The 26,114-nt window shown below is 30.7% G+C and overlaps 1 protein-coding gene across 5 annotated transcripts in view; it reads left to right on the top strand.

Moving 5' to 3' along the window:
• The first annotated feature begins 10,114 nt into the window (after positions 1-10,114).
• The window catches only part of LOC121120116 (kinesin-like protein KIF19), a 128,034-nt gene continuing 112,034 nt past the window's right edge, over positions 10,115-26,114 (top strand). For 3 of the 5 annotated variants that reach the window (XM_071888954.1, XM_040714958.2, XM_040714965.2), the window contains exon 1: positions 10,136-10,426. In XM_071888954.1, the coding sequence (XP_071745055.1) occupies positions 10,391-10,426 (36 nt within the window). In that variant the 5' untranslated portion in view covers positions 10,136-10,390. Of the gene's footprint in view, positions 10,427-26,114 lie in introns of all 5 variants that reach the window. The other 2 variants (XM_071888957.1, XM_071888951.1) reach the window with 2 other exon arrangements.

The following is a 26,114-nucleotide window of genomic DNA, read 5'->3' on the forward strand; positions in this document are numbered from 1 at the left end:
TAATATGTTTAGAAAGGATAATCATGAGATGTGTAACAATTTGAAAAATGAGGGCCTCATTTTTTGTATATTTTTTAAAAGAACTCTTCAATTTGTTGTTATTTATTGTTTCTCCTCATTTAAACATAGGCTTATTCATGGCCTTCATATGTATAACCTTGTTCTATTTTAAATCGATCAGAATCTAGGTAAGTACTTTTGCACAATTAAACATAATAGAGATTGGTCCAGGTGATATCCGAAACTGGAACATCAATGTAAGATTACCAACATATTAACGGATACTCGAGGGTCATTACAACTTAAAATAAGTATTTGGATCTCCAAGGGTAGTCTAAAAAGTTTCTAACCTCGACATGAAGACGGAAATTCTCATAAACAAAAGCTAACCAAATCTATTTAGCATATATTAGTAGTTACTCACCAAAGTTTCAGCCATTTTGGACGTGCCGTTGTAATGTAACAGTGAGTTGATGTGAGTGTTTTTGTAAAAAATGGACAAAATCGAGTATCGAGATGTCATTAAATATTAGTTTTTTAAAGTGTAACCTTTATATATAATCAAACTATAGTATATATATAAAGGCTTATTATGTTAAAATTTGACACGTCTAAGTCAATCTGTCAAAACTGTACTATATGAATGATCATAACCCACGAAACCACTAAATATCACTTTTTAATTTAGTTACTCAAAGGTTATTGCTTATTACTGTTGTGATGCTTTGGACATCTAATAATTACATTAACTACAAGAAGTATGTTTTTGAAAAGCAGCAAGACTTCAAAAGTCCTTGTTTCTTCCCAAATCACAAAGCGGATAAGTATGTACTTCTTTGTCGTCATGTGAGATTCAAGATACCAAATTTTACTCCAAAACAGCGCCATTTGTATTTCCTTAAGTATGGTGGAGGACATCCCCATTCTTGTGGAAGGACTTATATGAGAGGACTTGAAAAATACAAAACTTATGTCTCATTAGTTTGAATGGGCCTTTCTGACTCCAGGATTAATATGATTCGAGTTTTTTCAATTTACATAATGCGAAACATTGCTCAAAGAATATACTAGTCACAACAACTACGATATCAAGCACGTTGAGGTTTTTCCAGGAAGAGTTATCAATATCTGCATAAGCATACTGATGTCATGTAAAAGTTGCAATTGTTTTGCCAAAGAAAAAAACTATGATATCATAACAGAAGAAGTTCGACGATGATTTGGATTCAGAAATACTACCTCCAATTGTTCCACTATAAACAAAACCATGTATTTCTTGCACCAATCCATGTATAATATCAATGTAACTTTGAATACTTAAAATTATATGTTCTTTTATATTGTTTTCATATTTTGAGTTCGGAAAAGCAAGAAAATTTAAGCTTGAATCACATGAAATCATAACAAGAAGATGAATAACTTATTTTATAGAAAACTTCAAATTTGATCTACAAATTTTAAATAAACTGATATGATCAAACTACTCCAATAATTAGAGATCCTGTAAAAATTTATGAACAGTTTATTATAAGCTCAATACTATTTAAAATGGTAGAGTAATGTTATTTAAATTTGTAAAGTATATAAATGAGCTTGATTGCTTCTCATTCTTTTTTACACTTTCACTTTGATAATACATTTTTATAAAACTAACATATATACTTTAAAATTATTTGTTGGTTTTGTTCCATAATTATTAGTATAATAAAAAAAATTATTTTTTGACTTTTACTATTATTATATAAAACAAGGAATAATGCTTTCCATATGTTATTTAAATTATATTGTACCTACATAGTTTTTATTTATGAACAAAAATTGAGATTTATGTTAAAGCCTAAGAGCTTTTGGAACTCTTTAAGTTAAGATATAAATAACATTTTTTTTATTCGTCGTTGGGAGGACGGCGTATGTTTATGAAAAGCGTGCAGACGAGATGAGAACAAAGGTCGAGGACTGATTTGGCTCTTATCTCTACGCAACTTCTGCACCTAGCTAAGAACGCACTTCATCGATCAAGACCCTTTTCTGGTCATAGAATGATAGAAATTTAATTTGAGTATCACCCTTGAAACGTTCGTTTTAGGATTCTGAGATCGATCAAAGAGGATGATGGATTCATGAAGAGAATTAGAAGCAATTTGAAAAAGGGATGTTCCTCCACTTGCTTTTCAAAAGTGTGAGTGGATGCTTTTACAAAAATAATCAGGACAGTAACATCACCAGTTTTATATGAAAAATGAAGGAATTCAAAGATTAACCATTTCAAATAGAAAACATTCTTGACAGAAATTCAATTTTTGCTTGTTCGATTATAGCAGACTCAATTAATTCTTTTAGAGTCGCAGAGGTTGTGGAAGCTGAAATGGAGGCTAAAGCCATTCTAGAAAACAACTCGCCGAGAAGATTAAATTATCTGTCTAAAATGAAAAAAAGCTCAGCACTTAATGTCAAGAAAAGAGTTTCTGTTGGAAAAATCCTAACTGAAACTGAAGATATTATAAGCTACTTTCATTCTGGATTCCAAGCAATTGTTGGGTCTGGAATACCTCTTTTTCCAAAAAGGCGCAAAATGGCCCTGAATCCTGAACAAAAAGTGAAAAGTATGGAGAATATTACTGAAAAATATGAAGGTAGTAAAGCTTTAGGTCCGGAGGGAATTATTGCAACGTTTACTCAATGTTTCAAAGTGAGTAACGTGATAAATCTTTACACTGACTATGTGACTTTAACAATAGAGGGTAATTTTGAGCCACAACTTGTAAAAAAATTGTACTTATACTAAATTTCAGTGAAAGGTTTGAGAAGGGTTCGGGCCTTTCTATAAACAGAAAAAAACCTTTCATCTTACCCATTGGACTGTGGATACCTTCTCAAGGTCGAAGAGTTGCCTCCTGTGAAATAAAAAGGAAGATTAAGATCTTGGGTATCGATTGGAATAAAGATAGTGAGGATGAAAAAAAACTGAAATTACATTTACAGTTGTTCCTACAAGATTATATAAATGAAGATCTTTCAATGAAATGAATAGATCTGTACAACACATTCGTTGTTCCTAGGGTTCTATAAAAAGCCACATCTTGCCCTTATATAGGTGAAAGAATAATTTTTGATGAAGAAAGATGTTTCAGCACTCTATTTAATAAAATTTGATTCAAAGACCGAAAGTCAACTTGGAGCTGGCATAAAAAAACTTTCCATTGTCATTCCTAAAATCCACATTTGAATTTTAATAGAAAAAACAAGAAACTCTGACACTGAATGGCGCCGAACTGTAACTTATAGTGAGGTCTATTGGCGGATTATGTTTGGGTCGGACTTGACGAGCGATACCACTTCCAGACTATCTTAAGTTTGGGGTGCACGGCAAAGAATCCTTTGGAATTGCATTCTAGTTTATGAGAGCGATACCACAATTTATCTGATTAAAAAAAATCTTGGGAATTTTTTTTTCATCCGGAATCTAACAAACCCAAAAGGTCTAGAAGTTAGTGCAATCGGGGAAAAAGTTTTTAACTTTTACAATTTTGAACAACTTGTACATTTTCTTGATGGTAGATTCATATACTCTCTATTAAGATCTCTGAAAGAGCATAAGTTGTCGAAGCCGTGTTATCTAAAAATGTCCAGTCCCTACAAGATTTTCGAAGTTGATAGGATATTCAAAAAATCCCTCAAAATGGGGAAACAAAGATAATTGTGTCCTTAGCAAAAATCAATGACGGAAAGAAGTTAATTATCCAAATCCAGATCTCTGTGGACTGTATAAGATTCCCAAGACCGTTTAAAGACTGAGGCAAAATGTTCAGTTCGACAGACCGTGCTTTTGTGGAATGCAAAACGGTCAGCATTTTTACGCGTTTTATAACGTAAATCTGAAAGACCTCTCAAAAGGCATGTCGAATGCTTGGAATGGTATTATCCTTTTTGGACTCGGAGGACGCGGGACTACCTCAGATGCTGAAACAATAGAGTTCACCATTCTCAATGCAAAGTATCTTATTGCAATGAAGATGACATTATATGAACCACTACATCCCTACGAATTAAGGAGCATTTTACTGGTAGCTGCAGCAAGATATGCAGCTTTGTTTCTGAAAATACCTTCCTTGGGAAACGATAATTCTTGGACAATGGCTGGGAGAGAGATATAATACTTCCCAACTCTCTCTTTGCAAAACAATAAGATTATAAAGAAAATTTAGAAAAAAAATTAACAAACACATTTAGTCGGTTTTAAGTTCTTGATTGCTTTGTTATTTAAAATTTTTTTTTTTAATATTCCTCTGAAATTTTAATTTTACATTGTGATATGAATGTTATTTTATTTTTAAAAAGTAATTGACTTTTTTATTTTTTCTAAAGTTTACTTTTAAATGTACAAAACCTTGAATTTTGATGCAAGTTTAACCCCGAAGCTAAAAATTTAAACTATAATGTTTATTTATATATTCTATATATACGCATTAACAAATTAATGAACGTTGAATTTTTAATGTTCTTCCAGCGTTGAACTTAATTATATAAGTATTTTGAGGATTGAATAAAAAATAAATCTTTCTTCACCAAAATGTGTTTTGTATGTTTTTCCGAGAATATTTTTTCAGTCGAAAAATCTTTATCCTTGAAATGAAGGAACATATAAGTTTCTTTTGAGAATTAATTAATTTTCTATTTGAAAAATATTACAAAAAATAGATGGGTCAGGTTTTTTAAGTTCATAAATTTTTTTTTCTAAAATATGATTTTTTAAATCAAATAAGTTGTTTCAATACTGTTGTAATAATTTGTTTAGAACATTTATACATAAATATGTATTATTGTCCGACCCATCGCCAGACCTCAATCTTAGGGGGAGGGGATTTATTCTATCTGCACCTAGCCATATTGCAATGGGGTTGGTTATACTTATATGAAAGTAATAATATTTATAATAATCTTTTAAATCCAAAATATACCAACGTTTAAAAAATTTAAATACAAGTATTTAATTATAATATCATTCATCAATGTTTTTACGAAGGACTACTGAAGAGTTCACATAGTTATCCTTCGGTATTATTAATATATATATATAAAAAAGGCGAGCTTCTGAGGTTTCGTTGACTTTTAAAATTTCCATTCATCCATTTATCTAGTAATTCATGGTCAATCCAACTCGGAGTAATTTAGCCAAAAACAAAAAGTATTTTATGAAAAATTATTTTGAAGAGAAAATCGCCGATTACTATTTAGTCGGATTACAAAGATGAAATCCTTGCTGGGAAAAGTGTGTACAGTTACAAAAAACTATGCTGAAAAGTAGAATAAAAAAACTAAAAAATGTCTTGTATCTTTTTTGGGTCGGAAACTTTTCTCACCTTTTCTGAAAAACAAGACATCCAAATGTTGCATCTCTCAAAGCCAGCGGGAATGGACAAAATCTAGTAATCCTTAATGTGTAAATTGTGTCAGTCATTTCCAAATTACTTTAATATATTTATTTGATAATTAAAAGAGATATATTGTTAAAATGATAAGATTTTAAAGATAAAAGAAGCTTTTTTTTTGTTACTTAGGACATTTTACTAGTATTCCAATTAATTTGATAGGAAATATCTTTCGTATTAAATTTACCTTTTTATTGTAATCCCTATTGGCATCAAATCTTAATTAACTAGTGGGTGTACCCAGCATTTCTCGGAGTTATTTGTTATGACACAAAGTTTTTCAATACTTTTGATATGCTAATCCAATAAATAGTTAATTAAAAAACTTTCTCTTCTTTTATATTTATGAATTATTATTCCAAGAATTAAGTTTAAACATTTATTTAATAATTAAAATTTTAAAAAAATAATCAAAATTATAAATACTGATAATAAAGTAATTCTTTTTGAATAATATTTTTAGTACTTCCATTTAACGTTAAGATAATTCCTTAGTATGCAATGTATAATTGACAGAGAAGTAAAAAATATGGCCTAGAAAGTGGGAGTGGACTTTTTAATTGACAATCTGAGTAGTCTTATATATTTTCAAAGGCTGTTTTTATTATTATAAAATTATTGAAGACAGAACAGCTAAGTATAAAGTAATAACTAGTGCATGTGCTCATAAAAGACGGAGAGTAACAATGAGGGTTTGCTCGGGGATGATTTTTTTTTCTTCACACCTTTGCTGTTAACGAGCAAATAGAAAAAATATATCTTATTTGATTCAATTGTACATTGCTTCCAAGCATCTTATTGTTATACAGATAAATAGGGGATTTTGATAGAACAAAGTATAAATTTCACTCTACTAAATATTCGTGTCTAATAGAATACTTTTAATACAGTTATATACAGGATCCATCAGATAAATCTAGACGAAGTTTGACTTCATCAAGATGAATAACAAGGGCTGCCCTCAAGTTAACGACCCTATTGGAGAGGTTTAGAGTATTAGCAACAATTTAATTACGAATTTGCAGCGAACAAAGAAACAACAACCTAAGAAGCGAAGAGAAAAGCGACTATTGCTGAATTAACTCATGCAGGAAACGACGATGGGGTGATCATCGACTCCACCCAGTACCTCAGAACGACCGTCTACGATGTTATAAAGCGCCTGAACGAGTCGGGCAATGTCGTTAGGAGGCTCCAAAAGCGATGAAGCGGCAACTCCAACATTCGGATATCATTTAATGCGAATCTAACGAAGCCATCACGAATATCGCTCAATATTATATACAATTGAGAAAATAATATTTTAATCAAAAATATATAAGACTAAAGGATAAAACAATTTCATTGGTAACTGAGACGGTTCATAGATTGTTCTTTGGGGGTGGGTGAATATTTGTTTCAAACTTTGAGATATTATATTATTCCGACTGACATTTCATTTATTTTCTGATGAAGTTTCACCAGAACCAAAGTGGCCCAGTCACCATTGATACCTAAACTTATTTTTTATTATATATTTTTTAGTCCCATAATTTTGAAAAAAAATCTTACAATTTTTTAAAGAAAATGTTTTTTGTTCTATTTTGGTATATTCCTAAAAAAATTAGTATGTTTGAAAAAAAAAAACAATTTGTCAAATTTGACATTTATAAAAAACATCTTGTCGAAATTCTCAAGAAGCCTAACTCCAGTCATGTTGGCATCCCTAGTGACGTCACCGTTACATAATTTCGACCTGTGCAGGTGCTCAGATGTTATTTGATTATGAAATAATCATTGACTTGCTAAATAATTGATATTTCATATTGATAAAGACAAGGATTCTAAAGGATCCATTTTTTATGAAAAAAATTATATTTTACCAAAAATTAATAAGAGGTCTTTTTTATGGAAAATGGTGATGGAGAGCCTCTAGAAAGTTTTCATGTTCAAGTTTGAAAGAAAATTTTAGATAGGCCCATAGTCTCGAGATTGAGGCTCTTTCCAAAGGAATTTTAACTATCCATGATATGTGTACAATACAATAGTCAAAATTTAAGTATGGATAATTTTATTACCCTCTGCAATAAACAGCTAAGTTTCATAAAACCATTATACCTTGGTATTTAAAAATGTTACTTTAGAATCCCTTAGAATATATTGAAAAGAAAATTTGTCAAACATATATTGATCTTCTCGACCTGCCACAAAAATGGGAAAATATAATAATGGAGTCCCTCACTTTTGTCAAGGAGAATAGGACATTTTAGGCTCAGTTTCAAATTTCGACGTGTTATATTTACTTCAACTCTCCCTGTAAAGACTGTGGAAAGAATTTTAAATCAGTCATCTGTGCATTATCAAGATTATGTAATGGTACACATTAGTATATTTTTATGTAAGTCCGTAATAAACAAAAATTATTAATATTGAAGGGTTGGGCTTTTATCTAGGGGGTTAATTTTAAACTATAACGCTTATTTATGATTAATTTTATCGTAATCCCCCTTGATGTATTTTATTATTATTTTAATCTGTATACTGTTGTATTAAATTTTAATAAAACCCCAATTAAAAAAAATAAAATTAAAATTCCAAGTAAGTATCATTCGATTTTCCGACTCTGATTCCCCATCCGGCGTAACTACCCTGATTAGAGTCTGTTTTTTTTATGTGTTGGAGTGATGGAGAACCTCTAGAAAGTTATCATTTTCAAGTTTGAAAGAAAAATAACAAAGGGTTATAAGTTTTACTAATTAAATTTCAACAACAAAAAAAAAAAAAATGCATCGCAACAATTTTAATTTTATTTTCTATAAGATGCATTTTCGCCCATATAGGACTAGGAAAATACTATTCAGTAAAATTATTTCTAGTTATATAAACAAATAAATAAATTTCAAATTTTGTTAAGTTGTGATTTAAATTAAAAAGTTCAATCTTGATATTAAATATATACACCAAAAATACTAAAGCAATAACAAAAAAATCAACGTAAGTTATGTTATAGCACTTCAAAGTTATATTTAAAAAAGTTTTTTCAATCTATACGGTTATATGTTGCAACCTCATTGGTTCTTTTATGAACCATATTTCATATAAATCTGAGTTAATAAAGGAAAGTTTGTCAGTAAGTATGTACATATGTATATAGAGGATAGTAATTTGAAATTCGGAAAATTTAAAGATGATTAAATTACAACTTATTTCCCAGGTCTTAAAAATCTTGGCTTTTCAGGAATAAATCCGGTTCTAATTATCCAATTTGGAGAGACCGTGCCAATTTGAAATTCTAGCAAGACATCGAATCTATTGTCACCAATTGAAGCTATGTATCGTCATTATATATGAAGTTATACCCGTCCTTGGCCTATGCCTGGCATACGCATTCAATAATGATCGCACGGTGTTCGTATTAGGAGGATATCTCTAGTGTTTTATTTTTTTTCTTAAATGTATAGTTTTGTTAGTTGAATTTGAAGAGACATAGTTAATCATACATAATATAATTCCTGCCGGTATGTAAAATTAAAAGAAACAGAAATTAAAGGGATCCCCATGAGATTTAAAGAATGTTTGGGAGGAAAACAGCTAAGCTGTCAAGGCGTTTCATTAGTCAAGCTTCAAGCAGCCGCGAGAGGAAGGAAAAAGACAGAAATCCCACTCGGTATATAACAAGGACATATAGGCTGGAGTTACTCCATTGTCGATCCTCAATTTATTCTATTCCGATTCGAGCAAGGTCTTACTCTTATAACTCTCGAGAAAAACTATCATTGTTATTGTTTGTTTTTGATGAAAATGTGCTTTATTACTTTATACTTCGAATTAAATAATAATGACAACATCTTTGAAAAATAAAAATCCTGTTCAGATTTCCAAAAAACTATTAAAAAAAGGAGTATACCTAGTATAGATCTCAACCTCCTCGATTATTTTATGTATACTTTATGGTTCATTCTTATTATAATTTGATATATCTCCGCAATAACATGGAAAAAACGTGCGTGGAACTTCTGAAAAAATACATCCATACTCTATGCAACTCTTACTACTCTCGTTTATCAGATGTCTTGACTTACAAAATACAGTAATATAAAAATAAACCCAGAAATATAGTTTATAACTTTTATTTTCTACTGTTTCCTGAATATATTTCTTTTCTTAAGTCAAAATTCTAAAGCACCCTATCCAGAAAATATTCAAAATTCAAATTTCCAAGTCCTAAGAAAGCATAGCAAACCTGGACGTGTATGAGTTCGAGTCCACACCCTACAGCTCTGAGTTTGATATGTTATAATATAAACTTTGAAAGTCAGTGTGGAAGATGTTCTTCTCCAAGACATGCCAAACTCTAAATTCCGGGGTGTTGAGGTCAGTGATTGAGGCAGGCCAGAAGTCACCCATATTGTTGCTTAAAGAAATGTAATATAATTATATTCTTATATGCTGTAACTAAAAGAGAACTCAATTATTATATAAATTCAAACATCAAAGAGTGCAAAAGTTATTTGCAATAAAAAAACCATTGCATGTACCTTCCTACATAGTATTATTAAACAAACCTTGTTCTGACAACGAGGGATAATATTGTGTTTGTTATAGTTATAAACAAAAAAATAATAATCCTATTTTACCATGACTACCAATCATTCACTCCCTCAGTCACATACATGGTTGTATGGTATGGTATGTATACATATAATAACACAACCAACCGCTCACGCAGTATGTTAAGAGAAATTACTGTTGAATGTACACTGTACGTATATAAGCCCAATACTATTTGAAAGGAAAAATATCATTGCATTTATTATAGCGTTCTGTTCGTATTGGTTAATAATATATATACTTTGATTATATTTAAAGTGAATAAAAGGAAAATAGATTTTGATCCCTTGGTTGAGGTCCCTTCTACAAACGAGCAGTTAGATGAGCAGGATAGATTCCTTTTTTTTTAAGCAATAAATATTGAAGTGGGGATGTCTGGTAAAAAAGAAGACAACAGAAAGCTTTTGGTAAGTCTGTTATCAAATTGAAATGCTTTTGAGGGAAGGCAAAAAAACTCCCTAAATCTATCAAAAAAAAAATTATTGAAATAATGAATATACCGAAAAAATATCTTTATAAAATTTTATTAACGATAATCATCTATTTAACGGATTTTACACAATGTATCTCGTGTTCATTTTTTTTTTTTTTTTTTTTTTTTGGGGGAGGGGAGGGAGACGGGATATTGCGTTTTAAAGGAAAAAAAATAGGTATTAAGATCTAGATCTTTTCAGTGAACTTAGACTAGAATTAGAGTACTCAGAAAGATAACCAGTTGGTTTTGAATTGAAAATAATGAGTCATTCACATGTCAAGTTGACGAATTAGATTAAGCCGGAACGACCCAGCGAAAAGGAGTTCGAACACTCCAGGGACTCTTTGATTAATTTGAATCCATGATAATGATGACTTAAACGTGAATGAAAAAAGGGATGCATGGATTTAGCCTTCCGAGAGGATCGATCCATTCACTGATCCAAGATCCATGAGTCTTCAATTTAGTCATGATTCATCTCTTGCAGGTGATTTATGACGATTGAAAACTCCACCCCGCACCAAATTTTCGAATATCGACAGGAGCCTTTCAAGAATTATGTCTATCATATTTTCTTTTATTTTTTCTCAGGCATGGTTATTTTTTAGAGTTTTTTTACCCAAGGCATTGAAATGAATTCGAATAAGAGAATAATTCGTGAAAAAATTAAATTTTGTGACTTTATTTATAAAATTAAGCCATAATAAAATATGCACATTGCAAAGAAATGTGCTTATTTTATAAATAGTTTATTTTAAATTTATTTTACACGTTACACAATTATTGTATAGTAGTTTGTACAAACTTTTTTGAAATTATTTTTTCCGCTGTATATCAACCCATTATGTTTTTACATATATTATAAAGCATTCTAAATTCCTTAAGTGATCATAAGTGATTTTTAGTTCGGACGAAACTCAAATCAAATTTTGAAGCCTAATTCGTTTTCTTCTTGAAAATATATTTTTCTTTTTTAATAATCTTGAATAAATGTATATGGGATTTGAATATTCAAAATACAAGTTTATTCATAAAAAAATCCGTCAAAATCCTTTTTGTCGGTAAAAATAAATTTTGTCGTAAAATATTTTACGAGCCAAATATTTTTTTTTTTAAATACATTTTTTTAGATAGCAAATAGTATATAAGAATGATCTAAAACTTACTTATAAAATTGTATTAAGGAAATATAATTATAGTTTAAAATTCCTTGACCAGATTCAGGCTTACAAACATAAATATTCCTAAATCTAAATATTTTGGGTTTTAATAATTATAATTTGGATTTTATTATAAAGTTATGGATCTTTTTTCTGCTTATATGTATAACAAATGTGTTAAGTGTGTTTCACTTTAATAGCAGGAAATCTATTATTGTATTGGGGTTGATCGACATGCACTTATGGGAGTTGAGGAAAATGAGAAATAATTTATACATTACTTAGATTAAATTGTTATTTTTGAGATCAAAAATCACTGTTTTTTAATTAAAAAATAAAAACAAATCGATATACTTTGCTTTATTAAGATAGATACAGAAATTCGGCGAATTATTTATAACCAAAATGCTGAAGAATTTGCATATTTTAAACATATAGGAACTTTAGTATTAATCTTCTGTTATTATATTTTCTGTTATATACAATTGAAAAAAGACGTTTACACATTATGAGTCCACACAAATAATTTTTTTTGCAAGGTATTGACCATTTTATAAATAAAAAAAATGATGTAAAATTGAATTTTTTTCACACAGCGAATATCTTCTCAAATTTAAAACTATTGGTAAAATTTAATAGTCCTTAAGCTCAAAGGACTCACATTCACAAAAAAAAAAAAATAATAATATTTTTTATTTAACCTTTATAATCTAAGATTTATTCAAACGCGTTTATGTTCCAAATTTTCTTAACTGATCATGGATTGGCATTAAATTACTGTTTTTATGAGTTAGATAAGCAATTATAAGTATTTTTTTAACCTAGAAATAATTGTATTATATTTGTTTAAAATAATTAAGAACTAATATAAGCCTCAACGTCAAATGTACGGGCGAAAGTTAAGGGATTTTAGTCCCTCACCTCCAAGCATTATATCTTTATGAACTTTATGAGGTTAAACGTTACGTTTATTAAAAGCTTTTTAATCTTATTTAGACGCATTTTTGTCATTGCAATAAATATGATCTGTTTTAATTATTACTCCAAAGATTTGTCAATTTGACCGAAATGTAGAGTAGTAAAAAGAAATCTCCTTGGCAATCAAGCATACATGACGGTCGGAACCGACAATTTCCATTATCTTATCATCATTTTTGACAATTGGCCTTCTGGAGCGTTTTGGCAACAAAATTACCGAAACAGAATCGACTAACTAAAATTACGTATATTTGGCTGTTACAGTATCAATACTATAAACACTTTCTACATTTTTCAGCCCTTAGGCTTGCAGTTTACCATTTATTAAAGAAAAACTGTAAAATATGCGGTATTTTCTCTTTGTTGGTGTCCCTCTTTGACAACTGCTCAAGCAATACTGAGTGAAACAATCACAAACCTGTCGGAGAAGTTTTTTATACAAAATCTTATCTTATATGTTTTGGTAATTTTTATGTCAAAAATCTCTTCTAGAAGGGTAATTGTCCAAAAATGGTGATGAAATACTGGAAATTGTTGATTCCGACCGTCATATAGGTACTGTTTTGATTGTCAAAGAAAGAAACAAAAAAATCCATAAAAAATATTGAATTTCTTTTTAATACACCTTATTTAAAAAAAAAAACCCCAGATGAAACACGCCTGTTAACTTAAGGATATTTCCTATTCTACGTTAAGACTTTCTACCCCACAAGATTTTGAGCTACCATCAATGATGTTACTTTATCATACCCTGTCAAGTATGCAATTTTTACTTCCCATTGTAGAATTCAATTTGTGAACACAAGGCGAATTAATAAAAAAATTTTTGGTTACAAAGTAATATAAAAATTTACTACACACTCCTAGCGGACAAAATAGTTGTCGCGTAGTAAACTATATTTAGACAAATATTGATCTTTGTTTCAACAGTTTTTACATATCTTTTCTTAATTAATTTTTTCTTCTTTGACTAATATTGTACAAGTTTCAATGAATTCACTCAATTTCTTAATTTAAAATATAAAGACTAATTCTAAATCTTCAAGACACTAATATTATATTATGTAAAATTTATGTATAAGAATATAATTAAAATCATACTTCTATAAACTAATGAATCATTTATTGTGACACGTGATCCATTCAAAAATAAACATTGATATTGGAAAAAAAAAAAAAAAAAAAAAAAAAAAAATGTAATTATGATGAGTATAACAGGTGCATTTTTATAATTAACTCTGAATTTGGTCTACTCTAAAAGTAAAATACTATCAAAAAGCTGTCATGAACTCAAATTATCGTGCTACCACCCCCCCCCAAAAAAAACCCCAAAAAAACAAACAAATCAAATAACAACATTAAATTAGTGGATTAAAAAGTTTGAATGATGTATATTTATTTTGAAACACATATACTCTGAAGGGATTTCTTTAACTAGTTATCTACTGATTAAAACTCCATTATATTTTAAATTTTGTGCATACCCTATTCAATTCTTTGTTGCAGTCTACACCGCACGAGACAATGATTAGATATTAAATTTTTTAAGCCTGAACAGGTCCTTTGTCTGGAGAGTAAGGAACGAACTTGAAAAGTCTGGAGGTGATTATGAACCAAAAGCAAAGCGTGTAGATCAAAACAATGGGATCAGGATTATATTTCAAATTTGATAAAAGTTATTGATGATGATCCATCCAAATCAGGGCTTAGGGTCATTGCCATGTATCCTAGCTGTTCTGAAGGCTGATCAGGAAGCGTGTGGCTAAGGAAGTTGCAGCTGGGAAGCCATTTGTATGGCAACAAGAATCTGTCCCATGCTGCACTAAAAAGAAAAAGTTGACCTTGTTGTCAGATCTGTTTTTGACTTTATTAGATCCAGTGTTAGGCCTCGTAGATCGTCGAGTGAAAATGTGCAACTTAGTACATATTGAAGGAATTTCCAAAAATTGGTTACTTCGTATATTATCATAATATTTATAAATGCGAAATCTTTGTTCGAAATGGGTATCGCATTTTCTCATATAAGAGAAAAAATAGTGTCGTAAAAAAGTTTCGATTGAGTACATTGAGTAGGTTTCACCGCAACAAAGCAGAATTGTTGCACCGTTTTTTTTAAAAGTGTATAGAGCTGAAATGAGATTATGTTGAAAAATAAATCTTATTTCCCCATAACTTTTGTGTTTTCTTTTTTGGATCGGGTACTTCTGGTCCACCCTCATACAGTGAAAGAATCTAGTGTTTGATCCCCTCCTCTAGTTTAGTAAGTTTTCCCACAAATAAAGACTTACTGTGGGATTGACGTTCATAAACTGCTTAGGCAGGTAATAGGACAAAACATCACAAGACAAAGTGTAGAATAAAAAAACGTGGAAGGATTTACTTACAAAAATTATCCATTCTACGCTTTTTACGTTATAAATTTTGTAGGCTCGTTGTTTTTTCCCTTCGAAGTTTTTTCAGTTCAACGTTTTGTTCGTTCTATATTTTGTATGTATGGCATTTTGTCTGTTCTACATTTTGTATGTTAGACGTTTTGTCACTCTACGTTTTTTTTCTTCTAAGTTATTCAGAGCACCTTCTAAGCCACTCTATGACCTCAATTTCCTTCTTCTAGAACCACTTGGGCGTTGCGTGGTCGTATGTTTAGGTCATTGTTATGCTGGAGTACAAATTAAAAAAAACATTTTCAGTGCCCTGCTGTAGGGGTTGTCCTCCAAAATTTCCTGAAGGATATGATGAGTTCGTCCTTTCCCCTTTTCAGAGAAACACTTCCAAAACACAACGTTTCCACTCACGTGCTTGATACTACGGACGGTGCTCTTGCGTTGATAGTCTGCATTTTTTTTTCTCCAATCACTTTTTTGTTCATACTCTCACAATTGAAATATATCTCGCCAATTTACTTTTTTCTAGGTTTGAATATACTCAATATTAACTTTTTGATTGCAGATTGTAAAATTTAAAACTTTTACATATTACATCAAATGTTTTACATATAAGGTACTTTGGATAGTAAAAAATGATTGATGTTTAAAATATGTCAATGATAAAAATAGGTATTATAAATATTTCTAGGGGTTTTACCCTTGAAATATTGCATTTAATTATATAAGCTTCATTTAACGTTATATATAATTTATTCAATTAAACGTTGAAAAAATATATAATAAGGAAAAACTCGGTTTAAAGTTTTTTCGATTTAAGCTTTTCCAATGATGTGTAAATTTATCAATAAGACTTTTTCAAAAAGCATTTTTGTCCACTGGCTATAGCCCCCATTGATTGTTCTTATTTAAGCAATAGAAAACTTGAATGACTATTTAATTTTTACATTGCAGAAGGTTGTCCTTTAACATATTTAAAAAAAAATCACAGTTTTAAGTATAAAAAACATTTTCACGCAACCTTACTTTGTTTATAAATTAAATATTGTATAAGAAAATCAAAAGTGAGAAATATTGTAACTATTTTACAATAACTATCAGCTGTAGTGGTGTACAATTCATATTTTTAGCTCCTAACAAATGGAATAATAACAATATTTTACTTCAATATCTACATGTACTAGTATACAATAGGATTTTTAGAAAACTTTATCATTTCTTAGTACTGGGGTCACCAAACTATGGCCTGCAGGCCAGATATGGCCCTCCATATCAGTTCATTTGGCCTGCCGACAGTACTTGAATTTGCTTTATAAAACGTATTCAACACGAAACATTGGGATAAAATTTAAATTTAAATATATTGTTGGGAAAACTAGACGATATTGATTGCTATGTACTTTATATTTATTATTGTTGTAGTGTATTTTATGCGTATTATCTCTAAATAACTATAGAGTTTGTTTGTATTGTTCTATACATTTTAAGAAATGTGCACATGTAGCACCAGCTATATTCATTGTCTCCATCTCCGTTCGGGTATCCCACAATTATGGATCTTTCCCGTTCTTTCATTTTCAGATCCTTCACTCTTCATTATGGCTACTAAAAAAGTGAAAAGTGGACACCTAGTGTCGTGTTTTCCAAGAAGAGTGGAGAGTAAAGAATTGTTTTGTGGAAACAAAGGACCAGATATCTAGTTGCTTAATATGTAGCAAAAGTGTTGCAGTTTTGAAAGATTAGAATCTTTGTCGTCACAATGAAGCAAAAAATCGGAAATGTTACGCTCTGAAAATTATGAGTCCATGAAATGTAGTTTAAAATTTCAAAGAAACTTCTTCACGAGAGTGTTTGCTGAAAACGAATCTGTCAGTGTTACAAGTTACAAAACAGAATGATTATGCAGTTCCTCCTCGTCATTTTTTTATTTATTAGGCCCGCCGTAAAAAAAAAGTTTGGTGACCTCTGCTTTAGTACAATACAGAGGTAATAAATATATCATTGAAATATGAACTAACTATAAAATCCAAACAAGATAGCACAATTTACCTCTGAATTGAAAATATTTTGGCTGCAAAAAAGTAAAATCTGGCAAAGGCATTTTATAACTTCCCCGTATCTCGAAAAATAAATAAATATTAGAAATAGGTACATTCCTTTTAGTATATTATGTAACAGTGATATCGCTAGGGCTCTTTTTTTAGGGACGTGGTCAATTCATAAATTTCAAGTCTCATATCACCAGATATGTAAATTACTAAGTCTAAGTAATCATCTACCACATTAAGATTTGAGTGTACGAACTATTTTCTGGAGAACGGAAGCAGGACACATTTACTAATATTTATAGGTATGCTCTAACTAACACTCCAGTTAAGAAATTCGGTATAAACATCAACCACTGAGTTTAAAATAAAATAAACCTCTTAAAATGATTAATTTTATAAAGGTGTTTATAAATTTTGGAATTAAGCTCACTAAATGATGAAAGCTAGCAATGTTCCTCCTAAAAGGAAGGGACTCAAACTTTATTATTTATTTGTAACTTTTTTAAATATGAAAATCCCCTGTCCCAAAAATAATCTAGGTTCATTTGACTTATAATAACGCATAAATGTTAGGTATATTAATATCTCATTTAAAACACTTTTAACATTATTTCTAATTGACCTTCGCCTTTTTTGGATGATTGATATCAAGTTATTACTATTATTTTTTTGCAATAAATTATTCATAATGCATACCAAAGGATATACAGGGTGAGGATTCAAAAATTAGAAAATTTTAAAAGCCGTTTTCACTTCTACATATTTTTATTTTTTGCAGTTTTTATGGCAAACTTTTGAAATAAAAGTTGGTAATTCAATTATTTTCTACACTTTTTATTCTATATGCCCCCTCCGTTCTGAATGATGGGTTCTCCACGCAGACAAACAGAAGTACAGATGGCCTTGATGAAGTCCGAGAACAGGTTATTCAACTCCTCTATGATCATGGCCTTCAGGGCATCAACATTCGGGTGATAAGTCTTGTTAGTCTTTCCCTCCAAGACGCACCAAATAGCAAAGTCCAGGGGGTTCACGTCGGGTGAGGACGAAGGCCAGATGTCTGCCGGCCAGAAGAAAGTCATTTTCAGAATGCTACACCTTCTTGGACGTATTTGCCGGGGTGCCGTCTTAGGTAAACACATAGTTGTCCCTAGGGAACGTGCTCTTCAACAATGGCAAATAATGGTACCTGAGCACCTCGTAGTAGGCGTTCGTGCTGACATTTTCGTTAACCTTGAAGAAGTAGGGAGGCATCTTGGTGCCGCCGGACTCCTAGACGCCGAGGACAATGACCATAGCTGGATGTTTGATCCTGAAGGTTCCCTTAAGCATGAGCTGTTGATTCAGCTAAGAAGTGGACATTTTTCCTGTTCAGAACAGCGCCCATTTTGAAGATATTCTTGTCACAGATCAACTTATACACGGGTGAGATCGCCCACCCTATGCCATTTTGCTTGTTGCTCAGACATTTTTGATAGCAAAAAAACAAAACAAAAATTTAATTGTAGCTTTTTGTTAACTCTTTCGAATTTGTGCCAAGTTCAAAAATGTTAAACATTATAGAACTGAGAATAGGCATCCTCCAAGATGATTCCAATTTTTGAATCCTCGCCCTGTACACAAAACCTTTTTACTAGCCTTGAAACTTTAATAAAAAGTACTAATGCCATATTAAACACTTCCATTTCTGTTAAACGTATTAAAAAGGGACGGAGATAATATTAGATATGCAATTATATGCATTAAATTAACTTAATATTCTGTAAATATTCACAAAATGAAATTAATATTTCACGAATCCATTATCCTTATGCAATATAAAAATACTTTACAAAGACAGTTACCCTAATTCTATATACATATATCATTATGAGATCTTTATGACATGAAAATAACTCTAAAGTATAGGGTAGATATCCAACAAACTCCAACTGACTATCTCTCATTTAATAGGTGGGGATTATTTACAACTAAACAATAGCTAATTTAAGTTCTAAAATCAACTTTCAAAATAATACGAATAATAATTATAAAAAAATCGACAGCCGACAAAATAATAGGATGTAAAATTACATTTTAGGCGGGATATCACTGTCATATATTGAGGGTATAACAACAAAATCCAGGATTTTTGATCTTTATATTATAAATTAACATAAAATGGTCATTTATAAAGATTTTTGTAAGCTGATCCGCAGAAATAGTACTGAAACATGTGCAGGCCCTAGAAAATAGAGTCTTATCTAAGTTCTTGCATTACAGGACAATGGAGTCGATCAGGGACTTCATGGACCTCTGTTGACTTTTGTATCAACGAAGCTCTGAACAAAATAATCCATCAAATTCTCGTCGGGAGAGCAAAGAGGGAAAATATCCTTAGGCACCCAGTCATAACAGTACTCCTGGAGCCAATTCTGAGTTTTTTTTTGGGATTTGTGGCAGGGGGCAGCGTCCTGTTGTCTGTCGTGCCGATCCTTATCATGTTTGAGATCTCAGAATTGTCATATCTTAATATTTGTTTACAAAAATTATCACAACATCACACCTGCGTTCGGCTCTAAAAATGTATAGCATTGAAGTCTTCTGCTCTTGACTCCATCTCAGTTTTTTGGCAAAGAAAGTTTGGAAAAAAAAAACATTGAACAATTTCGTCAGCATTTATGCAAAAAAACAGAAATCTGAAGCTCCAGATTTCCTTGTTATACCCTGTATGCATGTATAGAAAAATCCGGAAAGATCAATCTAGATCTAAGAGAACTTCGCTTAAGAACAACTTTTTCTCTGCGACAAATCTTTTACTCAATAAACTATTTTGTATAAAAGCAACATGATGCTAAAAAATTTGAATAAATGTATTTTTTGGACATAATTTTTACCTAGAAAATTCATAAAAATTTACAAATAGAATGGATACAAACATTAGAAAAACATAAAGTCCCACAAGCCTTTTTAATCACATTCGTTTATATAATACTATTGGAAGAAAATTCGTTGAATAAATATTACTTGACAAGCCCCCTGTTCCGTTGAATAAATTGAAAAAAAATAATAATCAATCTTTCTTTGCAAAAAAGAAAAAAAAACAGAGAAAAATAACTTATTGTATATGCTTTGAAATGATAAATAAATGGCTTATATTGTGGTGTTTATCATCAATGTACTTAATAATCAAAAAATGGCATTTTTTCTTTTCTTCAATTAAGATAAACATTTGTAAATAATAGTAAAAAATTTTATGGAACAGAGGAGTGGCTTTTATCCGGACGTGACTGTATATTGAATTTAAAAATCTTCTATTTTATATAAAAATACATAATATTTAGAAAGTTCAATGGAAAGTAACATATTAATATACCTTCTTTGGAGAGCCTTAAAATTGATGGATGGAAAGATTTGTAAATAAATCTTCTTTAATACGGCATTACCTCATTAGCACAAAAATATACAGTGTATTTTGATGTTAGCTGTCAATGTTTCTGCATCTTTTTCCGTAATCTGTTTTTGAATATTGATTTTTTTTTTTTTTCATAACTGGAATAAATATTTTGAAATACTGGAAATATGTTACAGTTTATTATAATAAATTAATAAACACACAAAAATATTAATATAATATTAAAGGCCTTATCCCAATTGTATTTAAAATAACTTTTACAAATATTTATCACGTACGCGTCAAGCTTGAGCCGGATGTTTTCATGGTGTAGCTGGAGAATTGAATTTGGACACTACTTGATTATATACATTGCCATTTGAAGCTTGTGGGGAAAAAATCCTTACTGTTCATTGAGTTTCCAAAATCATTAGGAGCGGAGTAAATAACTTTTAAAATTTGATAGTCCTACAGAAGGTGAGAAGTTGTATCTCTTTCTGAACTGAAGACAATTACGATAATCATATAGGCATCCTGATACCTCCAGCTTTTCTAACGCAACTCGATAAACGAACCATTTCTCCATAAGGAGATGATTTGGGTAAGTCATATAGCCCGAAGGAGCGGAAACATCGATGTTTTGTGATTTAATAATAATTTTGACGAATGTTTTTTTATCTGAATCCTGAATGGGCCAACAAGTTAGTTTGACCCATTTGTTTTTCCTTAGAGACCAAATTAGCCTTTTAAAAGTCATTGTAGCCAGAAGATTTTGATGTAAGCCCTCCAGGTATCCAAGAACTTCCACAACATTTATCAGAAGCAAAGGATGTTTTGAATGTTGATTGGCGTACTATTGTATGATTAAAAACAGCTGATTTGACATATTATGAAGCTTAGAATTTGTGTCATTTCATACTTTGCTATTGATACTTATTTTGATAAAATTATCAATTCAATAAATATATTAATTAGTAACTATTCTATAAAATATATAATAATTTACAGTTGTCAACAAGAAAAGTACAAAAAACTAGCTTACGTACGTTTCTTAGAATTTTTCCTCTATTTTTTGGCGGTAGAGGTTAAAAGTGGATAAAAGAGCTAGTCCTTTATGAAAATTTGTAAATACAAATAATGGGAATTTAATGCTAGTACGTTTTTGGTTATCACTCTGTTACCTTTATTGTATCACTCAACCTCTCCCGCAAAAAAAAAAAACAGAAAAAAAACCTTGAAATCATCTGGTAGTTATCCAAATATGTCAATCACACTTATTTTAGTCAAAACTGTTTATTTTGATGTAGTTTCGACATAACTAGCGTTTAAACATAATATTTTTCAACCTTACATATATATTATATAAAGTTAACTTAACAGTACTTTCTGAGAACACTGTATATATTTCATAATATCTATGTTCTCAAATACTTCCTATGTAGTCTACAATTTCTTTTTTCTCTATTAGTCCTTTATTTTTCTTATTAAAAACCGTTGAGAAATATATGTCTTCTTCCTGGTTTGATTCCAAGGATAGAGGACGTGTAGTAATGTATAGTCAAACTAGCAACGGATTTTGAATTTGATGAATCCTGTTTGACCATCGTACTGGCCTAGGTCAGTGGGAGGTTGGAATAGATCTTACAAAACCTCCCTATCCAGAGTCCCACAACCTAGATAATTTCATGCATACTTAAACTTTGACTAGCCCGAACATTGTTCCTTATTCCTCCTAGCTCTGTTCGTCTCTTTCGAGAATGTTTTGTGTACATCTTAATTTTAGTGTTTTTTTAACTGTTGGACTTGACCAAATGATTCTAGAGTTCTTCTTTTTTTTTTGGAGAAATCTCTAAATTGATATTCATTCAAGAACCCTTATAGGTATTGCGACAAAACTGAGACTAAATAAGAAAGCATGATGAAATTAATATACCATGGCCTCTATTGTATCATTTACAGATGCCAGCTTTTTTGATATATTTTTATGGTTTTTTTACTTTACATTATCGAAGCCTTATTTCTGGCAAATTTCGCTCGAAGATGTTGTATTTTAGCAGATAATGATTTATTTGGCGCTACTAAATTAATAATACATTTAGATAAAAAAATAAAAGATAAAAATTGTAGACTCCAAATGAAGTATTTGAGTAAATATGTCAAAAATTATATCTGAAGGGCTTCTTGTATAAAAATGTCTGATGCCCTTGGGGTTTGAACTTCCTAATAAGGATAATCTTCATTATTTGATGCCATTAGTTGTAGCAGACAAATCTTCTAAAATTAGAATTCTTTGCTTCCTGAAAAATTCTTAATTTTCTTTGTTTCGGTTAAACGGAAGCTTTTGTTTGTTTTTATACTAGAATGTTCAAATAAAGTAGAAATTGCATTATGTACCAAACCCCGCCATCCTTTTGGACACTTCTGCAGAAACATTTATTCTTCAAAATGAGCCTAAAGCGATTAATTTAAGGATGACTAATAAGAATGAGGAGCCAAGTGACATCCTCATAGAATAACCCATTTATTTAGTTTTCACATCCCTCACAGAGTAAAAAAATAGTTGATTATATTACTTGGCAAACTCTTGAGTCTGTGGCAGGAGTTTAATTTGCACTTTTGATGGCATTGATCCACAACTTCCTTCAATTGACGTCTTTTGGAAAATTAAACATTTTCATGGCGATAAGCCTGGATATTTAATAATAAAAAACTACAACAACAACAAAAAAAGAAATGAAATGGCAATGACGTATCAAGTGAGGCAAGAGATCTGACAGATTATAACAAATTATAATGAACATTCTTGTATTAGTGAAGTAACGCCGTGTGCTATTTAGCTAATATTCACATCTCTAAGTATGATAAAAAAATACCATTTAGTTAGCAAAAAATGAAAGAGACAAAAATATGGGGGAGTTCCATATGTGGAATATTTATTTATTGGTATGATTACTATTCCCGTTACCATGATCAACAAGCAACTATGCATTATTTAAATTACATTTATTATTCACATAAAAACTAATTAGAACTAAAGATAGGACGGATTTTGAACCTGGGTACGGATAAAAAACTTTTATTATCAAAAAAGATTCAAAACCCGATTCGAGTACCCGAACTTTAACGGATCATAAAAAATATTTGAGAGATTTTCCATATCTTAAAAAGCTTATAACATTTCAAAATACTTAATCCTAGTTATGAAAAAAAGATTAAATATATATCGTACATAGACTTTATTTATCTTGATTAGTGATGAAAGCGTCATCTACATAAATAGTTGCATCGCTAGCTTATTCTATACTGCATTATCTCTCACGTCGTTACTTTTAATGTATCATACAACTTTCCCTCCAGAAATAAACAGAAAAAATGATTATAAATTAGTTGATGATTTTTTACAGTTTAAAAGGAGCTAATTATAACATAACCAATCAACATTCGGAACACTAAGAAAAAAAGCAAAAAACAATCGACAGCTGATAACAAAATACACAGTGAATTTTTGTGTTAGTGAGGTAACACATAAATGTATACTGCATTTGGTTGTCAGCTGTCGAAGTTTCTTCTTCTTTTCCTCCAATCAGTGTCCTTGACATTGATTGGTTGGATATGAATGATTTCTTATTAAACTGTGAATAGTTATCAACTATTATAGAACAATAACTCCATAGTAGAAAGAATTAAATGATTTTGGACCTTTTTTGTTTCTTTTGGTATGAGAGGGTGCGAGATACAATTAAGGTAATGACGTGTCCAATGATATTATTACAATACTTTTATTAATGACTAATAATTTTGTTTTAATAGTAATACCATTAGGATATTTATCATTCCAGGATCAGAAGTTAATCATTAAAAATGTAACCTTAAACCTGAGCCCCTTTTATTTAGACTCGAACGTCGGGTAAAATACTTATCCGACTTAATTCAAAGTCGGGTATCCTTCTAATTTTGGTTTCGGATATGGATCTGAAAGTTCGAGTACCACAAATTTAGGTGATTATTTAGGTCTAAAGATCCAAATGTACCTGGATCTGAGAAAATGATGATCCGTTCAATGGTTGATTAAAACTCAATGACAATCAGAACGAGGATTTGTTTGTACCTTTGAAATTTGTCATGAGGACACCTCATTTCGTCTTTTCTACCTTTGTTCTTTGAGGTTTCCTTCTTAGTGTAGCCTCTACATATATCCCAAGTGTTTGTCTCATTAAAAATAATTACGACAGTAAACTTTTCTCTTCTTCTTCTCCTACACTATGTAGGTACTCACCAACAGTAGTAGAAAGTCAAATGGGAATATTACTCCTTTCTTTCTCTACGATTTGGAGAGGGGGAGGGGGGGGGGTTATTAAAAAAACACTCAAATATGCACAAATTTTTTTGAATGACTTGTTCTAGAAATCAATTATTTAAGGAGAATTCCAACACTTATTTATCAAAATAACCCTCATTATTATTCAAATTACGGGGCACCATTATCCCTTTTACTCCTCCTATCCCACACTATCAACCACTGTCATTAAATATTCACATAATTGAATTAAATATCGATTTCCCTCAAAACTTATCACTCACGAGTTGAAAGAGGAAATACACTTTCAATGACCATACATATTTGTATATATACAGAATAAATAAGTCAAACCATACACGTCGAATACATTGTACAGGGTGCGGCCATTTTTTAACCACGAACTTGGAGCCTTTTATGACAGGTGTTAAATGCAAATTATTAAGATTGATAAAATTGATATGACACTTCAAAAACAAACCTCTTTGTTAAAATAGTTGATTGAAAACAGATAAAATACAAGACAGCTTGTTAGTATTTCTAACAGCTTTATTCGTCCATCCATTGAACAAATATTAATATTTTTTTAATTTGGCTCAGCAGATTTCTTCCAATAGCCGCCCTTCTCCCTCCTTCAACGTGTCTGAAAATAAAAGTTTTCACAAAATCCGTAAAAATATGTAAAGGTGTCTCCATTCTCCAGTTTTCTACATTTAAAAGAGCATAACTTTTTCCCCTGCAATTTTCCAATAAAATAGGGCTATTTTCATTCGCATATATAAGTTCCTTCCAAAATATTCAATATCCATGTTCCTCAATTTAAATAAAGAGAATCTTTTTTCCGAACCGAATAAAAGTAGCTTAAAATCACGTGAGTTTCTGACATGGTAATAAATGAACTTTGAGATCACATAGAATTTCCACCAATATACCATTTTGGTGTAGTAAATGTTTGAAACTTTGACTATTCTTGCATATTTCTCAATTTTGATCATCTTTTCTTCCTGATTTTGTGAAGGATATTCCCAACTGCTTTATGGAGTCCACTACTACACGGGCCGCTATTGATTAAAAAAAATAAAAAAACCCTCAATGGAGTGCAATTGAGCGAAACACTAACAAATCCTCCTACAACACAAAAACCGAGCTAATATCCAGGATCCAGGAGGAGTTCTGGAATCTGTCAACAGAGACTGTCATCAAGACCTTCTCCCTTTACCAAGGTCAAGTCGAGGTCTTTATTGACACCATTACCATTGTTTACCATTTCCCGGGCAATCAGACTTTGAGTTGGATTCACACAAACAATTTCTTTAAAAATTGTTCTCTTAAACTCAATGTACGTCGGTTTGATACTTGGTCGCTTTTAATGAAGGAAAT

This window comes from Lepeophtheirus salmonis, chromosome 1, assembly GCF_016086655.4.
Source record: "Lepeophtheirus salmonis chromosome 1, UVic_Lsal_1.4, whole genome shotgun sequence".
NCBI lineage: Eukaryota > Metazoa > Arthropoda > Copepoda > Siphonostomatoida > Caligidae > Lepeophtheirus > Lepeophtheirus salmonis.